Source organism: Lepidothrix coronata, unplaced genomic scaffold, assembly GCF_001604755.1.
Source record: "Lepidothrix coronata isolate B3197 unplaced genomic scaffold, Lepidothrix_coronata-1.0 Scaffold17, whole genome shotgun sequence".
Taxonomy (NCBI): Eukaryota; Metazoa; Chordata; class Aves; order Passeriformes; family Pipridae; genus Lepidothrix; species Lepidothrix coronata.
Window position 1 is genome coordinate 1,361,008 of NW_016690197.1, and position 26,079 is coordinate 1,387,086.

General features: G+C 40.7%; 1 protein-coding gene and 1 long non-coding RNA gene across 4 annotated transcripts; one reads left to right on the forward strand and one right to left on the reverse strand.

Moving 5' to 3' along the window:
* Positions 1–49: 49 nt before the first annotated feature.
* On the reverse strand, positions 50–24,518 carry MMRN2 (multimerin 2). Of its 2 annotated transcripts, XM_017806993.1 has the most exons (7): positions 23,729–24,518; positions 12,948–13,070; positions 11,874–11,980; positions 10,262–10,327; positions 8,845–9,018; positions 5,860–7,770; positions 50–4,846 (listed from the first exon to the last, which is right to left on the reverse strand). In XM_017806993.1, exons 1-7 carry the CDS (start codon positions 24,007–24,009, stop codon positions 4,458–4,460), a joined length of 3,051 nt encoding a protein of 1,016 aa, XP_017662482.1. In that variant the 5' UTR covers positions 24,010–24,518; the 3' UTR covers positions 50–4,457. The 2 variants fall into 2 exon arrangements, with proteins under 2 accessions (XP_017662482.1, XP_017662484.1); XM_017806995.1 differs by lacking the exon at positions 8,845–9,018.
* On the forward strand, positions 8,979–21,899 carry LOC108493510. 2 transcript variants are annotated; one of them, XR_001873499.1, is made up of 3 exons: positions 8,979–9,076; positions 10,661–10,724; positions 21,752–21,899. It is a non-coding gene; the product is annotated as an uncharacterized LOC108493510 (long non-coding RNA). The 2 variants fall into 2 exon arrangements; XR_001873498.1 differs by lacking the exon at positions 21,752–21,899 and adding an exon at positions 13,023–13,091.
* Positions 24,519–26,079: the final 1,561 nt, after the last annotated feature.

Genomic DNA, 26,079 nt, shown 5'->3' on the forward strand with positions numbered 1-26,079 from the left:
AGTGTTTCCTTCTCCTGATTTTTATCCCTGTCTTACAGCAAAGCCAGAAGCAAGTCAAATAATACTTTTATTTGAACATATGCAAGTTCACTACATGTTGGTTTTATCCATATAAATTTTCCTCAAGCTCATCAAGTAAAAAGAGAAAAAAACAAAGGGAGGGGGATTTTGTGATGGCTTTTTGTTCCCTCTGCGTACAACATTCTTTTTGTGTAGTAATACACAGATTGAGAGATTTGAGCCTAATACACTTACGTACTGTTGGTTGCAAAATTATGCAGGTGCTTCTGTATAGCCTGCTAAATTTAGTCTGGTTTATATGATTCAGGCAAATGAAGACCATTCAAGGGGATATCTCACCTGTGAGTACACACTTATATAAAGTGTCAGAATTTGTTTTCTCGTTGCAGAAACGTATCGGCTTCTACTCTCTGTAGAGTTCAATTTTAGTTTGCAAGGAGAGAAGAAGTAAGATCAATTCCTGTTCTCTTTTTGCCTTTAATCAGGAGATTTAAATATGTTTTTTTACATTAGCTAGAAAGTTTTGTTATCTGAACATATTATAAACTGATATCAGTATATTATAAAGATAATTATAAACCTTATTTGTTCCCCCTGTACCTTGAAGTGTTAAAATCTTGCAGTAGAGTTCTGGAAAGTACAGTGGAAGACTAGCCTATGTAGTTTCAAACCTTTTTTTCCTTAATACCAGGAAATTAGACTGCACAAAGTTTTGGTCTCCTTGTAGTTAGCATCTTGGCACAGTAACCCTTTTTCCTACCGTTGTGGCTGTTATGTCGCTTGTGGAATGTCTTCACTGATTACACTGATCGTGGTTGGATTTAAAACTGGGATTTTTATGTTGGTGTTGCAGGAGGATGTAATGAAAAGAGGGAGGATAACTATTTAAACCTGTCTTTAACGAGCAGTTTTTCCTCCCCAGTGTTGTTTCGTGAGACGACCACAGGGTGATGCTGTATCCTAAAGACAGGAAGAGCCTTGGGAAAAAATTGGAGAGTGAAAATAAGTTCTACTGCCTGCCAATAATAAAGATCAAAACGTTATCCTTTATGTACAGGTATTTTTGACCTCTCTATAAAAATATGTTGCTAATGAGCTTGCATCAGTATCTAAGAACTGAAACAACTGTATTTAGTGACGTCTAAACGCCCCACATGTATATTTGTGTGCAAGCCAAAAAGCAAACTGAGTAGTTAGTGAATTGAATCACAGGCTTTCAAATAAATTGGAGAAGTATCACTAATTTAATATAGGATCAGATATAATTCCATTGATTTCCCTAATCCCTTCTGCAGCTTTATCTTCAGCTTTTCCCAAAACGCCACTTTGGTCTTTCTCAGTGGTGTCAATGCATTAAGTTCACGTCAGCTGTGAATCTGAGCTGTGAGAGGACCACTACTGTGGGCTGACCACGTCCTGAGGCTGGTTCATGAGGGGTGACCTCCCTGGGCTTCAGAGACTGGCTTGATGTGCATGTCTGAAAGAGTTCACATGAATCTGACTGTAGAATTCAGGCACTGATGGATCTATAGAAAGTAAAATTGTTTCTATACGATACAATCAGTAGTTGGATTTTGAGTAAAGTAAGGGGGTCATCTTAGTAATGGAAAAGAAAAAAACATGAGGAGACTTTAATTTTAAAATGTGAAGTACTATAAGATACTGACATTCATAAAGCAGCAGAAGTTTCAGTAACAAAATAATTCCATGAAGGCATTAAGATGCACAACTTTCTAGCTTATTACAAAGCTTAGTGGTTTGATCTGGAAATTCAGGAACTTGAAGTATTGGCAATGTTTTCTGGCAGATTTCTAGGAAGTACTAAAAGCAGTTGGAAGCTTTTATTTTTAACTACAAGGCTCAGATTGACAGTACATGTATCTGTATTTTGGAGTGAGCACACATGTGGCCATCAGGCATGTTAGTCTGGTCGCTCTCCTCCAAGAGAAACTTAAACAACTTGTCTGCTTTTACAGGCAACTCTTTAATGCCTATGGTCAGCTTCAGGTTGTTTTCTGTGTTTGGAAATTGCCCTGTTAATCCACTGAGCCAACCAATAGCTATGTTTTAAATTATCTTCATTAAATTGATTCCTCTAGTCCGTTGCCTAGAAATGCAGGTCATGGTGATGTGGCTGTGTTAATCTTACGGAAAAAAAACAAACCACCACCCCCCACAAAAAATGCAAGAAGTGGTTTAGGTGGAAGTTTATGAAAAATCTGGTGTATTAGTTCGAAAAAAAACACAACCACAGCTCAATAGCTTAATGATCTTTTTGCTTGACAAGGAAGTCAGTCTTCCTGGCTTATGCAGCCAGTAGAGTGTTTTAACTTTCATTAATTTTTCACTGAAGAGTCTGAAAATGAGTCTTCCAGTCAAGTGTGTCTTCTTTGTATATGCAGGTGACTAACTTAAGCACATATTTAAAGAATACAAATATGAAAACATCTTTATATTAACATTTTTTTCACTCTGAGGTCAGTGATCTCAGAACTCACCTTGTGTATTCTTAAACAAAAGTAAACTCCGGTAAGTACAAGGACACCAAACCTTTACAAGTCCTGTCTACTACCTGCCATGTCCTTTTCCAAGTAGCTATGGTATGGGTTTCATTCCAGTTGAAGCTTTCTGTCAAAACTTTAAAAACAAGCAGTGTTTTTAAATAGCTGCATATCCCCCATCTGTATTTAACTGTGGAACAGTCTGTAATTGGAGGAGCACTGGTAAAAAAAAATCTGGGTCACCCCAGTATAGTAGCTTTGTACTGAAAGAACCCAGTCTTACAGTTTGATGCTGCCCTTCAGTTCTGACATTTCACTGTTTACATTTTTTTTCTTCTCTTCCTTCCCTCAGATACAATCTGTGGGACAGAAGATGACCCTGAGCTTGCAGGCAGTGTGTGCTGCCTGCTGCAGAGCAGTGTGAAATGTGGCTCTGTGCCAGATAAACTGGGACACTTGGCCTGTTAATCTCATGTGGAAATCACCATTGGCCAGGAGGAGATGGGGGAGAATTTTTCATTGTTTGCTCTGTTGAATTTTCAGGATGGAGAGTAGCAATCTTCTCACCAACTGAAACTGTTTTGTAGTTTTATTTCAGAAGACATGTGTTGTCTGCTTGTCAAACTGTTGCCCAAAGTGCAACATGTGTTGGTACCAATGGGTTGGTTTTTTTTAAAAAATTTTGTAGTTTAGCATTGGTTTGAATACAAGTAGGTGGGGAGGAAAGCCCTTAACAGCAGGATAGATTTCTGTTAGAAAATGCTACCTTAAAAGGGCACAAATTACATAAGAATTTACCTCTTCCTCAAAAATACTTACAATTTCAAAGTGCATTTCGATTTGGCAAATTTAATTGCTTTAATATTGCTTTGTAAGGTGTTAGGGTAAACAAAGAAAAATACTACAATACTTGAACTTCTTTACAATGAAGATCTTTGGGATGTTTTATTTGTCAGAAGAAAAGCTTAGGACATGACCAGACATGATCATTTTGAGATTTTTGGAAATTAAAAAAAAAAATCCCAAGGTTCAAAAATTCTACTCCTTGGTTTACTCTTATTATAAATGTATATTCAACAATGAGAGCAGACCAATCACCTTGCCTTTTTGTTGTTGGTTTTGCTTGCTTGCTTGTTTGGTTTTAAACTATTTACTAAATGCAGGACTCTGGGCTGAATTCATGATTGTCTTCAGGATTATCTTTAGAAATAAACTGCATTTTCACCAATATTTTTAAATTATTAAGATGTAATTCATCTTAATGTTATATTACTGTTAAATGTTTGCAGTGTAGTTGAAATACAACACAGGCCCAGAAACGAAGACTGGGCCATTTAGAATATTCTTGCATGCAAATATTAGCATAGAGTGAATCTTACTGGATTTGACAGATCTCTACTGGTGTTCCTGTTGTGCACAGACTTAAACACTGGAGTGACTTGCAGAAGTTTCCAAGATAGTCTGTGACTGCCTGTGGTCCATAGAGAACTAAAAGGTAAAATTGCCCTGGCTTCTGGGTTTTGAGGTACCATTCACATAGTACCAGAGTTGCTATATGCAGTCCTCTCTAAAAATGTCTTCCTTGCCAGTGGTGGGGGTATTTGCCAAGGGAAAGGAGAAATTACATGCATTATAAGTGAAGACAGTCCCACAAAACATTTAGGTGCAATTCTCGCAGTGGAAGGGTTTGGGAATGTGTGTGCTGATACATTTGGAGTCCAAACCATTAGCTTTTCACTTGAAAGAAAATCCCATTGCTGCTCATAAGCAACTAATCAAAAGCCAAACACTTCCAGAAAAGAAGCATGAAGACAAACCTAGGGTAGTGCTATGTTTAAACACATGCAGTAGGATTGAATACATCACAGATGAAGCAATAGTGAGTGGATCCATTGCATCTATGGAAAGAGATCAGTAAAACATAAATGTCACTATTCAAGTTTTAGATATTAAGAATCCACCCATAGTTGTCCCAGGTGGACTTCTCTTCACTACAGAGCCCTGCAGCAATTCAAAGCTTACTGTCTCCCCCTTCTCCATTTCTGCCATAGCAAAAGTAGTCACGGTGTTTCCATTTGGTGTTTTCCTCTGACTACTTGAGAGAGTTCTTTTGTACCCACGGCTAAAGGAGAGTTGTCCCAGTGCTGGTCCTGAACTAAACTCCACAGAGATGACAAACAGGTAGATGCCTTTGTGTGGTGCTTTAAAGTGGCCATGCTCAGGGAAATAGCTGTTCCCATAATTGAAGTATGTTTCATTAAACCTCACAGTTTTTTCTTTATCCTTTCCTTCTGAGAATCCCACATGGAATGCCACCAAGGAGTCTGAAAAACAAAGAGGAACAGGATTTTAGCAGCAAGCAAGTATTCTCTCCCCAGGGTCATCAGGATGGGAGATAAGGTGAAGCCCTGTCAGGCCTGATTTTTGTGTGCTTCCTTGCAGAGCTAAATGCTTGAAATGGGTATGTGTGTGGGATTAGATCAAATGGTTCCCTGGAAATACCTGAACCACTGTTCTTGGAAAAGTATAAGGTTAAGACCGCCCAGAGGAATAAAAAAGAAAGGCAGCACTTTTTATTGTCCTAAAAATAAATTAGTTAAAAATACGTTCTTTGCTTATTCAGTCTTGACCAAAGTTTTGCAGCACAGATGCCTGAAGGGGATGATTTTTGCTCTGTTATTTGTCCATAACAAGGGCTACAATCATAAAAGCCAATGCTGAAGCTGTGGTGGTTGTAATTACCAGGTCCTTATGGCCACATGTTTACAGGGAAAGGGAACTGGCTAGTGAAGTATAAGCTGAAAACTTGTCTCTGAAGCTTAGTTGTAAGAGAGAGTGTGTGCTCTCTGGTCAGTCTGCCCTGTTCCACTTGTGCAAATTATAGCAGTTCATTTAATGTATCTGTCCACCTTGGGGAGGATTTGGTGCTTTGAGTACACTCCTTCCAGATTCAAATAACAGGAAAAAGAAGCAAGACCAGAAAGCCTAACATTCCACAGCAGCTTACAAAAATGCTACTGTGTTAACATGAACATCTACAGGCAAAATTGGTCTTCTAAACATCTGAAGTTGGATTAGTTCGAAGTCCATTTCCCAGCAGCTGTAATGGGTATAATTTTATTGGCCTCCAGCAAAATGCAGCAGAGTATCAACTCGGTTCTCACTCAAACTGCTTTTTTTGATAGAGGGGGAGGACTTAACTAATGTCAGAACTTCTCCCTCCAGCATCCCACAAGATACCTGGCAGATCTCGTAATATGCTCTGTATGTGGAACTTACAGCAGGGTCCAGAAAGAAATTAGACCTGCACATAAACAAGTGAAAGAAAAGAACATACCTTTTTCCAAAAGTTCTGTGTGCACTGTATTTCTTCCACTTATTGCTTGCATATTTTCTCTGTGCTTCTCAGGCCTTTTCTTGTCTCTTTGCTTGTCTTGACCTTTCTGTTGCCTTCCCTCTTTTCTGTTCAGCATTGACTGAATCTTTGTAACATCCAGACTTATCTTTGAGGCAACTAATTCTTCATTACTTCCAAATAGCTTTTTAAAAATCAGCAGATGTTCGTCCAGATGCCGCTTGATGGTTGCTAAATCTGCAGAGAGAATCCCCACAGAACTGTTGAGGGGCTCGATTACATTTGCTATTGTGTGATTGCAGCAGAGATTCACGTCACTTCTGGATTCACGACTCTTGATTGCCAGGCTCAGGTGTTTGATATCATTCTTCAGAGTCATGATATCATTATAAGCCGAGCTGTCCAAGGAGTCGTCTTTGGCAGCCTCGTAGTTGGGTTCCATGTGCTCTCTGATGCTGCCTTGACTGCTGACTTCGTCTAGAGTAGAGGGCGTTTGTGTTTCTTCTCTGGGGTGGTTGGGAGGTGTACGAGCATCATGATTATTCTGTTGACCTCTCTCTGAGAGATGAGATCTCCTTGTAAGAGACTCTAAAGTCACGTTTTGTTCTTGGAGTTTATCTGAGATATGTCTGAGAGATTCTTGCAGCTCAAATACTGACGGTATTAGGATACTAAAATCATCTTCGAACAAGACATCCACAAATTCTTCTTTCAGTAAAGCCTCCAGTGCTACTTCATGCCGCATGGCATCTTCCAAAAGAGAGCCAAAAGAACTGTTGAGATACTTGATGTGTCTATGAATTTCTTCATCTTTCTTCTTCATCGAGCCTATGTCTTCTGACAAAGCTGTGACTTGTGATTGAAGCTGTCTGTTTTCTTCTTGACGGAGACTAAGAGACAGATGGATAGATGGAATAGCTGAGGAGAGCTCTTCAATTTCATTCCTCAAAAGATCTCTGAGAACTGACTCTAAGTGCTTCGTATCCTTTAAATTTGACTGCGTGTCTTCAAGGGAATAAGTGATATTCTTTGAATCTTCCTCGAGTACATCAGTGTCAGAAGATATTCTCTGGCAATTACATTCCTCCATGTACCTCAACAGATCTGAATAGTTTTCCTGAAGGTTTGACAGAGTGTAGTTGAACTCTGATATTTGCCTTTCCATTGCTGCATTGTTTTCTTCCATAATAACTGATTTCTCAGTTAAAGTTATTGTAAGATCTTCTGGCCTATACTTGGAGATATTTTTTTTTAACTCCGTAAACCACCTCTCTAAAATTGCAATATTCTGAAAGGCCACATCTGACTCCATGTAAAGTTCTTTAAGCTGCTTTGCATGCCCTGCCAGAATGTCATTTATTTGTCTGATGGTTGTCTGGCTGTTTTCATATTTGGGACCATGATGCAAAGAGAGTTCTGTTAAATTTCGTTCCAAAGTCTCCAATTTATTTTCAAGATCGTTTTGGTCTTGTTTCACCTTTGCTATGCTGTTGTTCAAAGCTAAGAAATGGGACTGCTGTATCTTATGAATCTTCTTGAGCTTTGTGTCAGTATCTGCCTTGATCATGCTGAGATTGTAGTGAATGTTGGCCTGCTGCATGTGCAGTTGGTTCTCTATATCTCTTTTCACCTGATCAGCTCTCACTATGTTTTCTTGGACTTTTGATTCAAATTTAGTTCCCAGCTCCTGGAATTCCTTCTTGGGCACAGAGCTCTCTCGAAATCTTTCTATGCTTCTCTTGTTGGCTTCCACGTCATGGGACAGGTTTCTTACTATGTTGGAGAGGTTCTGTAAGCTTCTGTTGAAGCTTGCCCACATCGGGTTAAAATGTTTCCTTAGAAAATTCTCCACGTGGGGAAACAAAACTTGCTGCAGAAGCCTTTCCTGTGGATCTGTTAACACAGTTGAAAAAAATAATTTAATTAGATTTAAATTCTGGTTTTGGAACGCAACTTTATCTAACCAGGGTAACTCAAGTATGCATTTCTCTATAGTAGTTGCCATCTTACTTCCCAGATATTTGAACTCATGATATTGACAATTCTGACAACTGCATAAATAGCCTAGTTTTAAATCAAGGTTACTGTAAAGCACATGGTGTCTATGAGTCTGCAGACAACAACTTAGACACGTGTTGATTTCCCCATTTAGGTCTTAAAAATTATGCTTTTTGAAACCCCTAGACAGGCAGTTTTGCAAGGGGCCATAACTGTCCTTTTTCCCAACAGTTCTTAGTTAGTGAGCCCTTCCTTTTTTCACTGTGTCCTAATGTTGTTCTTTTTCTGATGCTTCACAAAGTTAGACAGCATCTTAACAGCTGAATATTCCAGGCCATGAGTAAATAACTTGAAAAATCTGTGAAATATCTGTACTAGGTGTGACTTATACTAAGGCTTGATTTCTAACATTAAAATTCAAACTTGAGTGCCTTGAAGTTCACTGAATACAGTAGTCTGTATCATTAGAAATCGTTTCTGTAAGCCAGTGGCTCACAACAGTAGGTCAAATTCAGTAGCTTTTTTTTCCCCCCACTCCTGTATAGGGCAGGAATAATGTTCCTGAGAAGGGTAAAATGTTTCATTTTTTTGTATAAACCAGTCTGATATTCCACACAGGAGAGTATATAGCATGAGTACAGAAAAAGAACAAAAACCACATCTAAACTCTGTATCCCTATAGAAGAAGCCACAGAAGCAGAATAGTAAGATGAGCAAATTTTAAATGTGAGCAACCTCTTTATTCTTCAGTTAAGGCATATTCTGAAATTTGCCTTCTGTCACATTTCCCATTTCAAGTTACTCTTGGGTTCCTTCATTTGCACTGGGATTGCACCCATTTTTTCTCTCTCTAGAAGCAACCAGCAGACCAAGGAATATCAGGGTATCTTTGCTTTCATGTTTTCTTCCTGGTCTGCCTGGTCTCACAGGGCCTATCTCAGGCTGGTAATTCTGCATCAGACCTCTCACCTGAATTGCTCTGGTTCACTTCTAACACCATGCTCGTACCGTTGTTCTCAAATAGCCTCTGTAAGTCACCTAAGTTGCTGACTGCTTGATGAATATCACTTTGAAGATCATCCAGTAAAGCCTCATGATTTTGAATGACTTCGAACATTTCTCTGGAATCCACTGATGTTGACACTAGTCACAAGATTGAAAAAACAAAGTCATGCAACGGAGTGCAGCGACCAGGCGACAGGTATTCATACCACACCTCTGAGAACACCTGTCTACTTTTTGCTCTGAAAATTTTACGCTGACATTTAGGGGGTCTGTTGGTTTGCGGCACCTTAAATTGTAGTTTCTTTGCAAAGAATTTTTTTGACAGTGATGAAAACGTAATGTAGTTAAATATCTGCAAAGAACTTCAGCCACAATAGCCATGATGGCAATAAAAGACTCTTTAATTAGAAACGTCCCCATACCATAAAAATGTTTTGGAATACTAACTCCTTTCAAGCCATTGACTGAAAAGATAGCAAGGTTTAACAATCCAGAATAAAAGGAGAGGATGAAAGAGCAATTGAGGCATTCCACTGAGGAATCAGAAGCACAGTGTGTGTCAGAGCTGACTCGTAGAGGGGCCCTTTAACTAATGTTGTTCTAAATAAGTACCTGTGAAGTTCAGCTGTAGGTTTCAAAGTATACACTGAGAGCTGCTGAAACTGGTGTGTTCAAACTGTGCTATCCCAAGGGCTTCTTACCCTCCAGGGTTACCTTTGACCTTTAAATCTCTTGTTTTATATAATTCAGTTGTGCAAACCAGCTGCTTATTCGTTCAGTGCTGAGAGCATAATGTAAAGCTCTTTCAGAGCTGCAATACTATGCTGTGGCTAATTGCTAAAAGATACTTAATAGCACTGTAAGCCACACCATTTCCCAGGTGGTAAGGGACAGTCCTTGGTACTCAGATTGGTAGGTTGAAGTGCCTGAGATACAAATCTTTGGTACCTCATAACAGTAAACTCAAAGCTACTGGGAGGCTGTTCTAAAACAGCATTTCGAGTGGGTTGTTTTTCTGGTAGAATCATGAGCCCGGTGTGCTTTCCTGTGAATCCACTTGGCAGAGAAAGGGGTTAACATCCCTGGCACCGAGAGATGTAAGGCTCTGGACCAGCTGGCATTCTACATTGGTATCACTGATCACCAGCCAGCAGACAGCTTTGAAACTTTTGGATGCTTTGTCTTGAGCATTTGTGTAGTGTTCTAGCAAAAGCCCTCATTTAAGCCAATAAACGTATTGTTTCAAAGCTTTCACAAATGATGCTTTCACTAAAGAGATTGTCTAGAGTTCATCAGGTTAAAATGATTAAAATAACTTGTTCTTTCTGATCAGTGGCTGAGAGGTAAAAGGGTGACAAACAAAATAACTTCAAGCACATACTGTGGTTTGAGAACTCTTCTTCTCCTCCTTCAATTTCAGTTCCTGGCACCGGAATAAAATTAGGATCTGCAATCGAGATGTGATAAAGCTGTGAAAATGTTTAAGATGCAGAAACTACTACAGTTTAGCAAGACAACACAGAGGAATTTCATGTGTAGTGTAAAAGATGTGGAGACAGGATTCTTGGGGAAAGACCATCTTGTCTGGAGAATTTTCTTTCCCCGCACGGACTTACAACATTGCATACATGGTAATGCTGTGCAGTAACGTGGGGGGTTTTAACTCATGCCAAATTATTGGTCCTAAGGAATTAGTCTATTGCAAATAGATGCCTTTTTTTTTTTTCTTTTCTGGGAGTCCCACCTAAAGATCTACAAATTCCTCTTCCTTTTTCCACAGTTACCTGAACGTTCTGGTGGCACCAACAGCGAATGATGAGATGATGATGGAGGAGCTGCTATTGGTCAGTGAGTGTAACAAAAGAGAGACTAAACTAGAAGCACTGCTTTTGGTAGTATCTTTCCAACATTAAAAATGAAATTCAGGCTGAGGCACCACGTAGAGATAAATCTACAAGTCAAAGCTATCTGTGAAGAAAAGCAAAACCTACAGAGACTTTTTTCTGTGGAGTCTGTAGGTGAGTTAGACGTGAAAATTTTCACACGTGCTTGCCTTTTTTATTATGGTTGCCTTAATTGCTAGAGGGAATTATCTTTTATCCATTTAAATTCCCTTAATTCCATTTAAATTCTTAAATCTGTTTTAATTCCACTTTTCAAGTCTTATTTGCTAAATCCTACCAATGCTATTTTTAAACGACCATTTAGTTTTTAAACCACGCTGTCTCCCCTCTCTCTTATTTAGCAGCTGCACAGATCATAGAGTCATTGAATGGTTTGGATGGGAAGGGACCTTAAAGACCACCCAGTTCCAACCCTCCCACCATAGAAGGGAACCTTCCACTAAACCAGGTTGCTCAAAGCCCCATCCAACCTGGCCTTGAACAGTTCCTGGGATGGGGCATCCACAGCTTCTCTGGGCAACCAGTGCCTCATCGTCTTCATATAAAGAATTTCTTCCTAATATCTAATCTAAACCTGCTCTCTTTCAGTTTGAAGCCCCTTGTCCTGTCACTGCATGCCCTTGTAAAAAGTCCCTCTCCATCTCTCTTGCAGTCCCATTGGGTACTGGGAGGTGTGATTTCCTGAGCCACATAATTTCATCCTATGAACTGACCGCAGGGGCATTTCACATACTAGTGTAGCTTTCTGATGTCACCAGTTTCTACCTAGAATTAGGTATTCCTAGATGAACTTGTCTAGATGGACATCTGGCAGGCTCCCCTAGCAAATCAATATCTTTCTCAGTGTGTAAAGATTACAAAGGTTGCTATTAACAGAAGAATATGTAGCTCATGCTAATTAACTAATAATTTCAGGTGATTACAACTACTTCTTATCTCAAAGTATCAGTGATTTGGGGCATATCAGACCAAATAGAACAAGGCACTGATACTGAAAAAAAGGCAAAAGCAAATAGACAAACTTATTTTTTGTCGTTGTGCCTGGCATTTAGTCGTTCATTCTCACACTTGTTCTCTAGCTTTCCTTACCATGCTGTTCACAGTCCTTGCCAATAAATCCAGGGCAGCATTTCCACTGCAAAGACTTCAAAACCTTCTGTTTCACTTGGTAGACTGGCTTCAGAGCTGTCCTGTACCTGTGGAGTAACAGGCTGGGTGTCAGATTGGAAGTTGTTGTCAGCGGGTGGCACTTGGGTGCCAAGTGTGTCAGAGATGACTAGTGCAGAATGCAGTTAAGAAACTTGTCATAATCTCTATCACTGCTACTTAGCAAAGCATATGGGCAGTCCACAGCAATTTTTTTTCCTTACATAAGATTATTTTTCAGGATTACTGTTTACAGTGGGAGGGGTGTGCGCATTCTTACGTGCAGTCAGAGGCTCCAGTGGTCAGCCTCATGGTTACCAAGGAAGATACAAATTTGTTAAAAACTCCCCTGGGTATAATGATGAAACTTTTTTTTGTTGTTCAGAGAAAGAGAAGTTAATTGTATTAGCAAATAACAAAAGCATTTTTGCAACCAAATACCTGCACAGATGTGAGGGCGTGTAGGTGATAACTAAATATAATTTAACACTTCAAAAGTGTGTGTGAGTCCAGCTTAAAAAAAGTGTGTGTCTCCCAGCTTCAAATATGCACCTTAAGATACACTACTGGCTTTCACTAGTACTCCTTGGGCAGCCAGACCTTGTGAAAGAACAGTGAGCATCTGGGGATTTGCAGTTCTCTGACTCCTGCCGTGTAAATGGTCTCTCTGATGGCCACAGACGGAGAGATTTAAGTTATGTGTGTATATTATGACCTGAGAATCATGGAAAAGGTATGGTCTCTGTATGTTTTCTGAACATGTGGGAAGATATGAAAAATTGCTTAATCATCTTGTAGTCCTGTACTCGGTGGTTTGGAAAGGCAGTTGTTCTCCCAGGTTACTTAAATGCCTGATCACCTTTAGGTACATAAATGCAGCCCTACATCACTTTGGTATTAAACTGTGTTGATGCTTTAGTTCTTTTTAGAATGTGTCATTCAACACTGTTGAAAACATCGTTTTGATACATCAGAGAAAATTCTGTTTTCTTCAGTGGTTTTATTTAGGATACTTACATGATCTTCTGGCAGTCAGGGGTTCCATTTGGACAGGGCTGTTGGGAGTTGACAATGTACTTCTCCTTCATGCAGGCTTCTATGTATGTCACCAGCCGGGACTGCGTGAAGGAACACCAGTTCCTAGCGGAAGAAAGACGTGGGAAAAGAGTTTGAGGTAGATCTTGTTGAGTCTCTGGTTGTAACAGTGCCAAGGACGAATGAAATGCAGAAGGGCCTTCTATTTTTTATGTTTTCTTTTTCCCAGCTGTATGGTGAGGAAAGCGGAAAACGCTTCAGAGCTTCTCCCTCCACTCCCGATTTATGTGTTTTCATTTGAGATGTTTATCTGAGTTTGTAAGGAAGGGGCTGATTGTCTGCACTTTGATGCATTAGTTCCATTTCCAGTCCTTTCATTTAGGAGGAGAAATTTCCAACCCATGATAACCTGCAGGTTAATGTCACTTTAAATGTCAAATTGCCTTTCTAGGCATGTTGCCATTTCAGATGCCTAATGACTGACTCATCAGGTTGAGGCAGACTGGTTCTGAAAATTTAATCCGGCATAAACTCCATTAATAATGTCTTCCCAAGTATTACTTCTTCAGGATAATATAGTAATTGATTGGATTTTATTAATTAAGCCAGCTTTGAAATAATTTCTCCTGTCACCTGCAGGAAAATGATAGTGGAAAAAAAGAGGCTTGTTTGCTTGGGGTTTAGTTTTATGGTTCTAGCAAGGACAAGTGAGTTTTAGTAGTCTGATTAATTTTCCAAGTAAAAATTATATAGGCAGCTATTAATCCCAGCGTGTAGGTGAGCCTCTTCCTTTTCAAGAGTTTAAAGTCACGACTTGGAAGGGTACTGTTGGCTAAAATCCAAGGCCAGAAAGGGCAGGAAGTGAGGAGTAATAACTATAATGGAAACAGCTGAACTTTAGGCAATATATTTTTAAGTGGGAATACAGGAACCAAATCTCTGACAATCAGCATATATGGAAAAAGTTTGCCCCTGTGAGAGAGTCGCTGAAACAATGGGGAACCGAGTCCTGCACAAAAGCAGAAGCTGCGACCGCAGCGGCCGGGCAGCCAGGAGAAGGGGAGGAAGCTGCAAGGAAGCTGGAGGCATCAGGATAAAAGGGCAGACAGCCCAGGCTAGCTGGGAACAGTTCACCAGGCTTCCTGGGACGTAGCCTGTTTTTCTCCCCCGTTTCTTAAGGAAAATGTGATTGAAATTTCAGCAAGCACTCACACGAACAAAACTCTTCATCTCTTAGAAGCCAGGGCAGGAATGTGGCAAAGCCTACAGCACTGGGAGAGGAAAAGAAGCTGCTGCCTTTGTTGTAACTTCAAGCCAAAGCAACTTGTTTGATGAACTGTAGCTTTAAGGCCTTTGCAAGTGACTGGGGGAGTTGTTGCGCCTATGACCAATGGGGGTCTTGGTTCTTATGGGACTGAACCAGAAGACAAATCCTCAGTTTTTTATTAAAATACTGCTCTTTCATAATCAAACACTCTGCTCGTGTCACTGGGCCACTCAGTAAAAGCCAGCAGACCAGCACACATGCTCTGGTGACATTTGTCTCCGAGGTGTGCCTAAATCTGCCAGGCTTTATAAGGCTGCAGTGCTTTTCAGCAATTAGTGTTCACTTAAATAACTCTGAAACAGAGACCTGGTTTGTGCCTGGGCTTGGGCTGTCCTTTCTCGTGTGCTTGGCAACGCATAGCTGGGAGAGGCTTTTCCCCCTCAGATCCTCTCTGCTTTTTTCTTGGGGAAATAAAGTGCCCAGGCACTGGAGCCTCCCTGGTATCGTTGCTAGGTGCAGGATTCCTGGCTCTGCCAGCAGGACGGCTGCCAGATTCAGGCAGGAGTCTGCATTCAGTATGGAAACCTCCTTTTAAAACAGGATTCTTTAGCTTTGGGGGTTTGTTCTTTCCTAATGAAAACAATCCACACCCTATGAATCATCATCTGGGCTGATTTTATTTTTTTTCCCACAACATGCAGCTCCCAAACAAGTCCTTGGAGTAATTTAAGCCATATAGAGCTGGGCCAACTGTTCACGTGAATCAACTTGTGTGAGCAAGAATTAGGCACTGTGTGACTGTGAGTGTTCTTGCTGTATTGCACACAAGGATTTCTTTTCAAAACATGTTAGTGTTGGAGGCACCTGGTGGCTTCCTGCTTGTAGAAAGGGGTTATCTTCTATTAGAAATTGTGTCAGTGGTTGATCCCAACTTAATGCCTGCTTTGGACAGTTACTAGTATTATACAGAGTGAGTAGCATGAGAAAAAAAAGGGGGGGGGAATTTGATAGATTCTCAATAAAAACTTCCTTTAATGCTGGTCACACTTCTTTATGTCCAATTTTCTTTACTATCTGTTCACTAGCTCTCTCTCATTTGATCTTAAAAGCTTAAGATCAAATCTGTGGAGCTGAAGGGCTGCATAATATGATGTTTTGGGTTTAATCGCAAAAACCTTTAGTGGTTTTGAGTTCCATAAAGCTTATCAACATTTATTCTTTCCTCAAATAAGTAGATAAGGCCTGTAATGAGCTGCAATATAGATACACGTGCCCAAAGATGAATACTTCTATTGCAGTATTTTTTGCACATCTTGTCAAATGCTTCCTTTAAGGAAACTTTGCTATCTGTAACTAAAAATACTCCTTAACTGCATTAACCTCCAGGGAAAATACGTCATTCTTTAATGTTAGGTGCAACAATGTAAAAGACTGAGAAGGGCTTGATCTAAAGTTCAGGGAGGCTAGCAGGACTTCTGCTGGCACCAAAGGCTCTGAGTCAGGCTATGAAGTTTCAAAGAGCTGCTCCCTCACAAATAGGACTTTCTTCAGCTGGCTTCTGGAACACAGCAGCTTTGTGTTTGTGTTCTGCTGCTGCGTTTTTTTCTCTTTGTAACTATGTCGCCTCATTCACTGAGTATATAACCGACTTAACACCCTCTGCTTTTATTCTCCTTAATACAGTTTCCTTTTGATGCAAGCTTCTGCTGCCAAGGAGAGAGAGGAACAGAAAGAAGCTGCTCATGTGAGGAGAGCAGAAGAGCTTTCTCTCCAGTCTGGTGAATGGTAAAGTCTATCACAATGCTGCAAGTCAGAGCAACGCTTGAGGGAGCCCTAGCAAATTCAGGGCTACAGATGTTTGTTTAGTAGCTTTTCCTGTTTGATGGTCCATGCAAATTAATCCTTTTTTTTTTTTTTTATACCAGGAAAAAAAGTATTTGAATAATTTTCTTTGCTAGGCTAGTTGGGTTTTTTTCCTAGGCTTCATTCGAATTATGAATTCATCTTACTGAATGGAGCCTTCACATGCATCTATCCCCTTATGTCTTGTTTTGAGGCAACTGTATTCTTACATCTGTGGTTAAATATATCTGATGACAAAGCATTCTGTTTATAAATAAAGTGCAGCAAATGTAGGTTAGCTCAAGCTCTTTTTATTTGAAGCTTTTAGGAGTTTAAAAACTGATATTAAGATGATCTTCTCCTTATGCTGGATAATACTTCTGCTTTTACTGAAACATAGCAAAATGCAAGCAGTTTTTTCTCTGTTTCTAGGATTAGGCCGGGCCACATTATGTCATAGCAAACAAAATAAAACCCACAGAAGCAGGAGATAAAGTTAGATGGCTGCTCTGCAGTAATTGGTGCTCTGCTCAGATGAATACAGGGTGGTCTCTTTTCTTCATACACGGACAATTGCAGCATGTTACTGAGTGTGAGTAATGCTCCCCAGCTCAGCTAGGCACTTACATGCTTTAGTTTTCTTAGTTACATGTTCTCTTCATTGGCACGCCAATGCATAATTTTAGATCTTTCCTAGGTCAGTGGAATTTTTGCCTGAACAAAAGCTTCAGGACTTCAGGATGTTGGGTTTTTTTCATGGGTTTTGTTATTCCTTTGGCTGTACTAGTACAACTGAGTTGTCCTTCACACACATCAGTTTCCTTAAGTTTCTATTCTCAAAGAAGCGAGTTTCTATAATTACTCTGAAAACTCCTGTCCAGCCATTCCTGTGTCTGTCACTGACAGTGTGCAAAACTTTTCAGGACCACAACACTTCCCTAGACAGCACAAAAGGCATCAGATAATCAATTATTGCTTCTTAAATGTGCTACAAGAAGACAGTAGAGAACTGTTATTTCAATTTAAACATGTGATTTTCCACTGACTTGTACAAAATAACTCCTGATTTATACCAGTTGAAGTAGAATAAAAGAGTGAGGCTTTAGCTGTGAAATAATCTGTTGGGTTTTTCCCTCCATGCAAAGTTCTCACTGACAAGAAAAAGCAGCCTCAAAAAACAGAGATAAAATACCAAATTTAAATTAGTCTAACCTAGGACTGTGCATGTCAGTATTAAGACAGACATATCTTTTTATTTCTTATGGAATGCAGGAGGTGTTCAGCTGTTGGAAAAGGTGCTGCCTCTCCAAAGCAGCACACTGTGCCACTGGGGTTTTAATTAGCAGACAGCAAGTGAGGGCTATTGGTCTGTCAGTGAATTTTCCAGCTCTTCCCAAGCAACCAGCAGCCCTGTATTAGAATCAGACAGGAGAAATTCTCGTATTTCTCCATGTTTCCCTTAGGCTGAGTAGAGCTCCCTCTCGGGCAGGGTCTGGGATCTTCCTGTGATTCAGCCACTCTTGTTTTCACTGGGGTTAGAACAGACTGATTGATTTGCAGTTCACCTTAACAACCTGGGCTGAAAAGAGTCACAGTGGTAGCTCCAAACATGTGGATTTCCATGCAGTGCTGGAAGTCTTCCAGAACCCCGAGTTTCACTGGGTGAATGCAACTTTTATTCCAACAGTAGTGCCACTTAGTCTGTTGGGATAGTCTTGTCCTGCAGAATGTCCTAAGAACTCAGTGCAGTGAAGGCTTTCAGAGCAAATCCAGTCCTGAACCTGAAGCCTCACTGGGAGCAAGAGTTCAAGAGACATCAGGCTTGGCTGGGAGCTGGTTTTGAGCCAAATCCAACTATTTTACAAACTACTTCAGAAAAATAAATGCAAGAGGTTTTTCCTCTTCAAAAGCATCCACAGCCATTACCTCACTTGTATTATCCTCCCTGCAAGAGAAGCTCTACAGCCAGTTCAGAGGGCAGCTTACACTTGGATTTCATCCTTTGATTCCTGCAGACTGAAGTTTTCCCCTAGTGTAGCCTGATCACTTGTCAGACCCTGTCTGGAAGCAGAAATTGCAGCCAGTGGCCACCAACAAGCGCAGCTGTGCTGATGCCAGTGAGTCAAAAATGTGTGAGAAGACAGACTTCCCAGATGTCACACGCTCAGGGTGCAGGCAGTGTGTGCCAAGGTTTGCCCTGGGCATGTTTTGGGCTTGAGTGTGGTTTGGTTCAGGGTTGGCCACTGATCACCCATTCAAGGGCTACTGACCTGCACATGTAGGAAGGTGTTGGATCCACATGGTGACAGTGCTGCTGGTGGTTTTGTGGCTATGCTGAAACAAGGGATCCCTTGCTATCTGCTGAAGGAATTAATTGCTGCAGCTTGGAGTAATGAGCTGTGAAATAAATCAATCCCTTGGGCACGGAGGGCTCGATAACTCCTGTGCTGTGTGCAAGGAAGCTGTTATTTGCATCAAACAGGCTAATGGGGAGCTGTTCCACCTGCAGCTGGGCAGCTCAATGACAGCCAAATATTGGAAATTCCCTGAAGTCCTGAAAGGAGCCAAGTGCCTAACTTTGATGGGAAACCATTGCTTCTGTTGATGTACTTGGCACTGTGATAGCTATTGTTGAGCACTCAAGTAGTTCCACTCCTTCTCAAGATGTCAGGGGCTGAAAATCACATTTTAGCTGCATTTAATTCCAAAATGTTTTATTTTAAGCATATGTTCTGTGCCCCTTTGGTGGGAAATCCCAGTATCCCATAAGCTTCCTACAAAAGCCCCTGCCTTGTTTTGAAGACATAGATGAGTCAATGTGAAACTGGTCTTAATTAAATCAACGGATTCTTCCTGTAAAAGCAGACAAAAAATAAGCTATTAAGACTGAACATTGTTCTGACTTTCCTTAGAATGATTTGGGTTTTCTCTGCTGGTCTACACTGAGGAGGATAGTTCTATATTTTGACATACTGGGTAACCATGAGAAGAAGCCTGCTTCTTTGTGGCTTCCTGATGCTGAATTTCATAAAGAGATGAGTGTTTCAGTGAGATAACAATGCACCTGGTTGACATCAGGAAGTCAAGGGTGACTTCACAGAATTGTGTGTCCGAAACTCAAACTATGTTAATGCAATTAAGGATTTGCTTAAGCTGAAGATTTCTGCCTTTCCAGTGGATCAGGTGGTGGTGGTTGGGGATTTTTTCCTTTCGTTTTTCTTTTTGTAATTGTGAGAAATATCCCAGGAGATGACATCAAGTGTGTGTGTGTGTTGGTGTATTAAAGAGAAAGAAGGAAAAGTAAACTACCTACCCAGCTGCATGGCAAATCCAAAACAGGGGCTACTTGGCAGTGATTACACTTTTGGAAAAACAGAGGAGTTCTGTGAGACTTTGTCACAGGCAGGGAAAACAGCTGTAGTTGCTCTCCTCCTTCCCTTTTCATCACCACAGTCCATTTCTCCTCTACTGCGTGAACCATTCTTTTGGGAACCAGCTCCATCAGCAGAGGGGGAAGGTTAAAAATAAATTCTGCTTTTCCTAAGATTATTTTTAACCTGGAATGCTTAAGTGATCTAGTTTACAGTGTTACTTGACAGACAGGTCAGGCTAACTGAGGGTACAGGCAGCTTTGGGCTTTGCTGTCAGAGCTAGCGTGTGCCTTTTACGTGCTTCATTTGTCCTGTTTTTTTAATGAAATATGAACACTAAGTGGATGAAACCTGAGTTGTGAGCCTGGCTGTTCTTGATGTTGCAGGCATGTGGATTTCTCATGCTTGGTACTGAGAAAAGACAGGAGCACTAATGGTGCTTCAGTGCAGTGCTTAATTAGAGAATCTGTTTGTAGGGAGAAAAAACAAGCCCTTCTAAATGTAATTACAGTAGGGGTCTTTCCATGGATCTCTGATCAGAAGAGGTAAGCTCATGGCAAGGGCATATATAGATAAGATGGCATGTTCTTCCCAGGGTCAGGGAACCTTTCCTTTCAAAGGCTGTCACTGTGATCCAGGCCCACAAGCGGCCACATGGAGAGGGACGTGTGTGCCCAGTTCTGTCTGCCCAGGGCTGAACTGTACAGCTTAAGTAGCTGGATACTTCTGTAGCCCTATCCCTCAGCATCAGCTCCCCTGAGTCAACTCAGCACTGTGCCTTGCTCAGACCTCAGACATGTGTCATTACCAAGTATTTGGAGGAAGTGGCTCTAAAGAAGGAAAAGTCTCCGAGATGGCTTGTCAGCTTAGGGTGAGTTTTCACAAGCTATCAGGTGTGTCAGCCACGTTGCAGTTGTCAGGATAACAATAGTAGTGTCTTCTCATTGGTGTATTTATTGTCTCTTTCAATATGACCTTATCAAACAGCAGTTGAATTGGTTACACCTAGTGGTAAGAATTAGAGTGGGTGATGAGCTAATGCAAGCTCTTATTTGATATTTGCTGGGTCACTTTTAGAACTTCCTCACATCTGGTCATGTCCCAGCCAGCTTTTCAAGCCTCAATGTAGCTGCCTGTATCCACACACAGGAAAGCCACCAGTAACAACAGTGTCCCTGTGAAGTTCTGCATTAGGCATCTATTTAAGGGAAATGAAGAAGGAAATATATTTAGTGTCTGTTTTGGGTATTACGTATTGAGAACCTGTTTTGCTGTTCTTGCTCTTCATCTTCCATTGCTAAAGCAAATGCTAATATAGTCCAGCAATTTTGGAGTACAGGTCTCTTGATTTCCCTTTTTAATTCTGCTGAAAGTTTGGGTGCGTGTGGATCCTTTTACCTCAGCAACAGAATGAAATATTCAAAGTCAAACCAATCAGCTCATATGAGACACAGCTGCTGGGGAGAAAAGCAGAATAAAAAGGTGATTTCCTTTGGGAAAACGGCCTCTTTTGATAGTTTTGATTTTTGTAAGTAACACGTACAAGCACTTGTCCACTTGGAACATGCAGAGCTTCTCCTTTTCGCTCAGGCACAAGCAACAGCTGAGATGCTAAACTGTCAAGTAGTTCTTCTTCTAAAGAGTAGTTGAAACAAGAGGATTATTAGCCATGTATTTCTCTTTTTAAAAAAGTCACCTAAAGGCCAGTGACTCCTCTAATGATTTTTATCTTTTAAAACTCTTATATTTATAATCTTGTTTTTCTTAGAGGAATTAATTAGCAAAATAACATATCCAAGCACTTGAATGGTGTCTGTTGAGTCATTTCATCTTACATGGTGAAGCAGAAACCAGAGGATTCTGCCTGACTCATACCTTGGACTTATTAGTCATGATGGTCTCAATTATTTAAATAACAAATAAACAAATAACTGCAATGTAAAAAATAAGACTATACATTTTTAAAAAGGTAAGAATATTTTGTAACAGCCACTATTCCTAATACGTGGGGAAAATAATAAGAGGTTGAACTAAACACATCTTATTTTTATTTTTTTTAAAATAACAAGAGTCAAAACTTTTCATAAAGTTACCATAGATTTTTGTTTCCTAGTTCTGAAAAGAAAGTATTTTCTTATTTCAAAAGAAAAGTATATATAAGACATAATTTTGGTAGAAAATTATTCTCCACCATCCTGGGCTTTTTTTGGCATGTCTTTTGCACTTTTGGGGGCATGTCTTTATCTCCTTATATCTCTTCATTCCTGTGTAACTCCTGATAGTTTTCCTTTTGTTCTCTCCCTTAGAGATATAAGCCCAGTTCCTCGATGTTTTTTTCCATGGAATGTGTCACACTTTTAGGGAGGAAATACCAGATTCATGACAACATCTTGTCTGTGCATAGCAGGGTAGTGCAGCCACAGCACCTGACATGCACTTGAGGACTTCACGCTCTGAAGGTACTTTGCTTCAACCATTTGCAATGACTTTTAGAATCTGGACTGTGGTTACAAGGGGAAATGTGTTGTCCCTTCTTACTCACACTCTCTCCCCTCGCTTTTGGACATAATTCCTCTCAAAGTCTCAAATTTCTTTCATAAGACCTCCCAGCTGCCTGGGCCTGTGTGTGCTGTAAGTGTGACAGCTCTGCAAAAGAACAAATACCTTAAAGCTACTGCCAGGCTAGATTTGAATCGCCTGTAGTCATCACCATGGCTTCATAATTGGGAAGAATTATGATTTGATTCATTATGCAACTATGTCCATAAAAGAAGGAAGTATTTCTCTCCTCAGGAGGAAATTAGGATGAGTCATAGCTGGTGTTGAACTGAATTAGACAAGGTGGTGCCGAACAGAGTCACATACAAAGGAAGAAATCCTGATTAGGGTGGTACATTACAGCATCTTGCTGACCTAGGATGCACCTTTTTACACCATTGAATTTTCATAGTACTTGAAGTTTTCAGAATGCTTTTGGCATTTTAACCAGCAATCAAATGATTACCACCTTGCAGTGTAACTTGGAAGCCCAGAACACCACCTAGGCTTTGCTTCCTTCTTTTGACAGTGTCTGAAATGCGTTATCCAGGAGTTGATTAATTAACAGAGCACGTCATTACCGAACACTACCCATCATGAAACTGGAAGTGAACACTTAGAGGCTCTAGAAAGTGACTTGGGGCTATTGGTGGGAGGTACAGATTTATGGAAAGATGGAATATGAAGGACAGCAGGGTTTTAATACATTCGCCATGTTACATGCAGAAGGGAGGCCTTAATTACATGTAGATGAGATTGGGAACAAGACTGCAGAGTTTAGTTTGCATGAAAGGGAAGCATGACATGAGCAAAGTTCTATAGTCTCTTTCCATCTCCCTTTTTTTCCTTTCTCAAGAGCATTTAAAGGGAAAAATACAGGGCATCCTAAAGCACTGAGCTGTGAACAGCACTCAGTGTGCTGCTGTTTCAGCTCTCCCAAACAGGGCTCTGCAGTACCCATCCATCAGGGCTATGAAAGATTCATTCACTGTCCTGCTTGGTTTTCATCTGTTTTAAACATTTAGAGACCTACTTACAAGCCCTGTAAAACCATACACAAATCATAGGGTTTGGGAATGTTTCTAGTGAAGTACATGCCTTTTCCACTCAGGATGGCTACTCTTCTGCTACAGATTACCATGAAAAGCATTTCACTGGCATGAAAACCTTTTGTGGGGGAGGGCATGTGGAATTTGTAGTCATACCCATGCTTATTTATTATTCCTTACTTTGTTATATTTCCTCCTCACTATTTTTATTTTGTTAATATCCTGCCATTCTCTTTCCCTCTCCATTTCCAAGGCCCAAGTCTGCAGGCAGGCACATTTTGCTGATGGGCAGAGGTTGCTACAATCAGCAAAAATAATCAGCATTGGTTCGTGATAAGAAAACATGAGTAAATTAACTTCCTCTAATACTGCTTTGCCAGAAGTAGTGTTCTGTTTTGTGGTGCTGCAGCAGAGCTGGAAGGCTTCACATTTGCCAGGTGTGTCCAGACCCCTAACCCCATTCTGCTGTCTCAGACTAAGCAAAGAGCCCGTCCCATCTGTGGTTTCATCCTCCACAAGCGATTCAGCTTTCTGTTTGTGTAGCTAAAGCATTTAAACTGCTCCTGTTTGGATATAGATTGACCCCTAGAATCTAATGTATTTTAATGAGGAACTTCTATTGAAGATGGTCCTGTATCAACAGGATATAAAGGTATCACAGAGGATTCACAGAGACAGACACACTGGGGTACTTACCCATTTCGGGACTGTGGGCTCGCAGCTTCAAAATCCCCTCTCTCTTCCTGGTGTGAGGAAATCACACTTGAAGGGTAATCTTGAGTATCCTCTCTGAGGCCTTCTGCCTCCCAATAACCTTCTTGGTGTGACAGAGGAGTCCTCTGGGGGTATGCAGAGGTCTCATAAACTCGTGGCTTTGAGCTGTGCACCGAACCATCATGATGTCCACGATGGTCTGAGTGCTCCACCAGCTTTGCCAATCCTATTGTATTACAGAGCAGCAAAAGCTTCACTAGCATGCTGGGGTTTTTCCCACCCAGTTACACCTGTCTCTTGTTCTTTCCTCTGAAGCTCAGCCCGAATTAATTCAGAAATGCCCCAGCGATTTTCTTTAACTGGAAAGTTGGAAGAAGGAAGGAAAAAAAAAAAAATTTTGTAACAAAGAGCGGAAAGAGCTTTCGACCCTCCCAGCTACTGTGGAAACGTCCGCGGCTATCGAACAATGTGAGCCTGGTTCCTGTGTGGGGCTCAGACGTCTCTGACAGGGGGGAAAAAAAGGTGGTAGGAATATAGCTTATTCAGGGAACTTCGGAGCTAGGCTGCCTTCTAAACTTATCTGTGAACAGGAACTCGGCTTTTATCAACTGCCTTCTCCCTCAGGCACAGGAAAAGGATGTTAGCTTAAAGGAAAGGAAGAGAAAAGAAAGGAAAGAAAATACTGAGTGGTGTAACAGACTCTCATTACAGTGCCAGAAAATGTTACAGACCTGCTTGCTCCAGTGCTGCACATGGGGGGTTTTTTCTACAATTTAAAGGCTGAAATATCTTGGCTTTAGCAGCAGAATATTCATGGTATGTATGATAAATTACGGGCATTGAGGGACTCAGAGCAAATGCACAGTAAAAAAGAGCTTACAAATATCCATTCTTGTGTGACCTTTGCAAAGTAGCTTTGTGAATCATACTCTGTTCCCATCAAAGTGGAAGATTTTCATGAAGTTGTCCTTCAGAGAGGTCAGGATAATTGGGCATTTTTAAGAATTTCTGTTTGGGTTGTCATCTCTGGATCTCAGGCCTAATTTTTTTGTGCATTTTTAGTTAGTGTTACAAAAAAACACTTGCCAAGAGCTGCTGTCAAGAGCTACCTCTGTCAACACATCCTAATAATAAATTAAAAAAAAAAAAGGGCTGTGGAGGTTGGATGTAGTTTTGTTGCTGGTTTTGCTTTGCTTGATGGTGCTGCTTTTAGTTTTGTTGCTTTCATGAGCTGTGTTTCTTTCTTCACTGTCTTGCAGAGTGATGTGCTCAGGTATTTTTAAGAATAGAATGAGGGAAAATGGTGCTCCACTGACAGAACAAGTGGGAATGCTGGTGCAGGACTGCTAGGTCATGTCTTGGTTTGAATGTTGAGATGCACAGCCCAAAGTTCAGTGTGTCCTGCAGAGCATTAGATGCAAAGCTTTTATGGATTCCTTCCAATAACAGCTGAAAATAGAGGATAAAATCTCTCCAGGATTTTGGAAGGCCTTCTTATTAAAGGCTGTGAATTTTCATTTTCTCATTCCTAGCTGGATCTGCACTCCTCTCCTTCTGCCCTTATTTTCTGCTTAATGGAAGAACCCAGAGAAATGCAGAAATGCCCTTACTGGCCTGTGACAGACACTGCTGCCTAAGAGCAATTAAGCCCTAGGGCAGTGACAGCAGCACAGGGGGCCAGGTGGAGAGAGATTTTGCTAATTTTAAGGGCAAAACCTGCTCTTTCTGTAGCAGTCACTTCTCCAGGGAGATGAAATCATAAGGTCTGGACTGAAGACTGAAAAAAATTAGCAACTTCCCTCTGTTCCTTCCTGCTGCTTTTATTTCAGAATTGGGTGCATCCTGCTATAATACATGTCAGTGTGTGAGTATTTCATGTCCCATGTTGCACATACAAATGTGCTTTTCTTATAAGTAACTGGATGTGACCTAAGCATTATGTTTGTTTATGTAATAAGGCCATTATCAGGAAGGAACTGAAGCAAACATGAGACAAAACAAGCAGCAGGCTTATAGCTTGAGGTGGGGTGAGATCCTGGTTTGCAAAAAAGTGAGTTTGTGCCACAGGTACTGAAGTTGTCCCACTCATGACCTACTTCCAAACCCTTTGGACTTGTCTTTCAACATATACCTTTCCACTTAGTCTTAACTCACCCACTAAATCTTTATTCTTCATGGATGTGATACCTCACAAGTGGTGGGGCAATGTTTCTCTGTCTTCCTGGCTCAGAACATCTGCTGCTCCTTCAGGTGCAAGAGCCTGTTCTCTATGCCTTTGTCGTGGTGCTGCCCTGTGGGTGCAGCAGGCACAGATTTACAAGTTAATAATTTAG

Bases quoted from the DNA above. Each gene is read 5' to 3' on its own strand.
- MMRN2 (XM_017806993.1), bottom strand. From the start codon at position 24,009: ATGCTAGTGAAGCTTTTGCTGCTCTGTAATACAATAGGATTGGCAAAG. The intron at 13,071-23,728 runs GTAAGTACCCCA...TTCTTCCGCTAG, and splicing joins AGCCCACAGTCCCGAAATGG to GAACTGGTGTTCCTTCACGC. The intron at 4,847-5,859 runs GTATGTTCTTTT...TTTGTTTTTCAG, and splicing joins CACAGAACTTTTGGAAAAAG to ACTCCTTGGTGGCATTCCAT.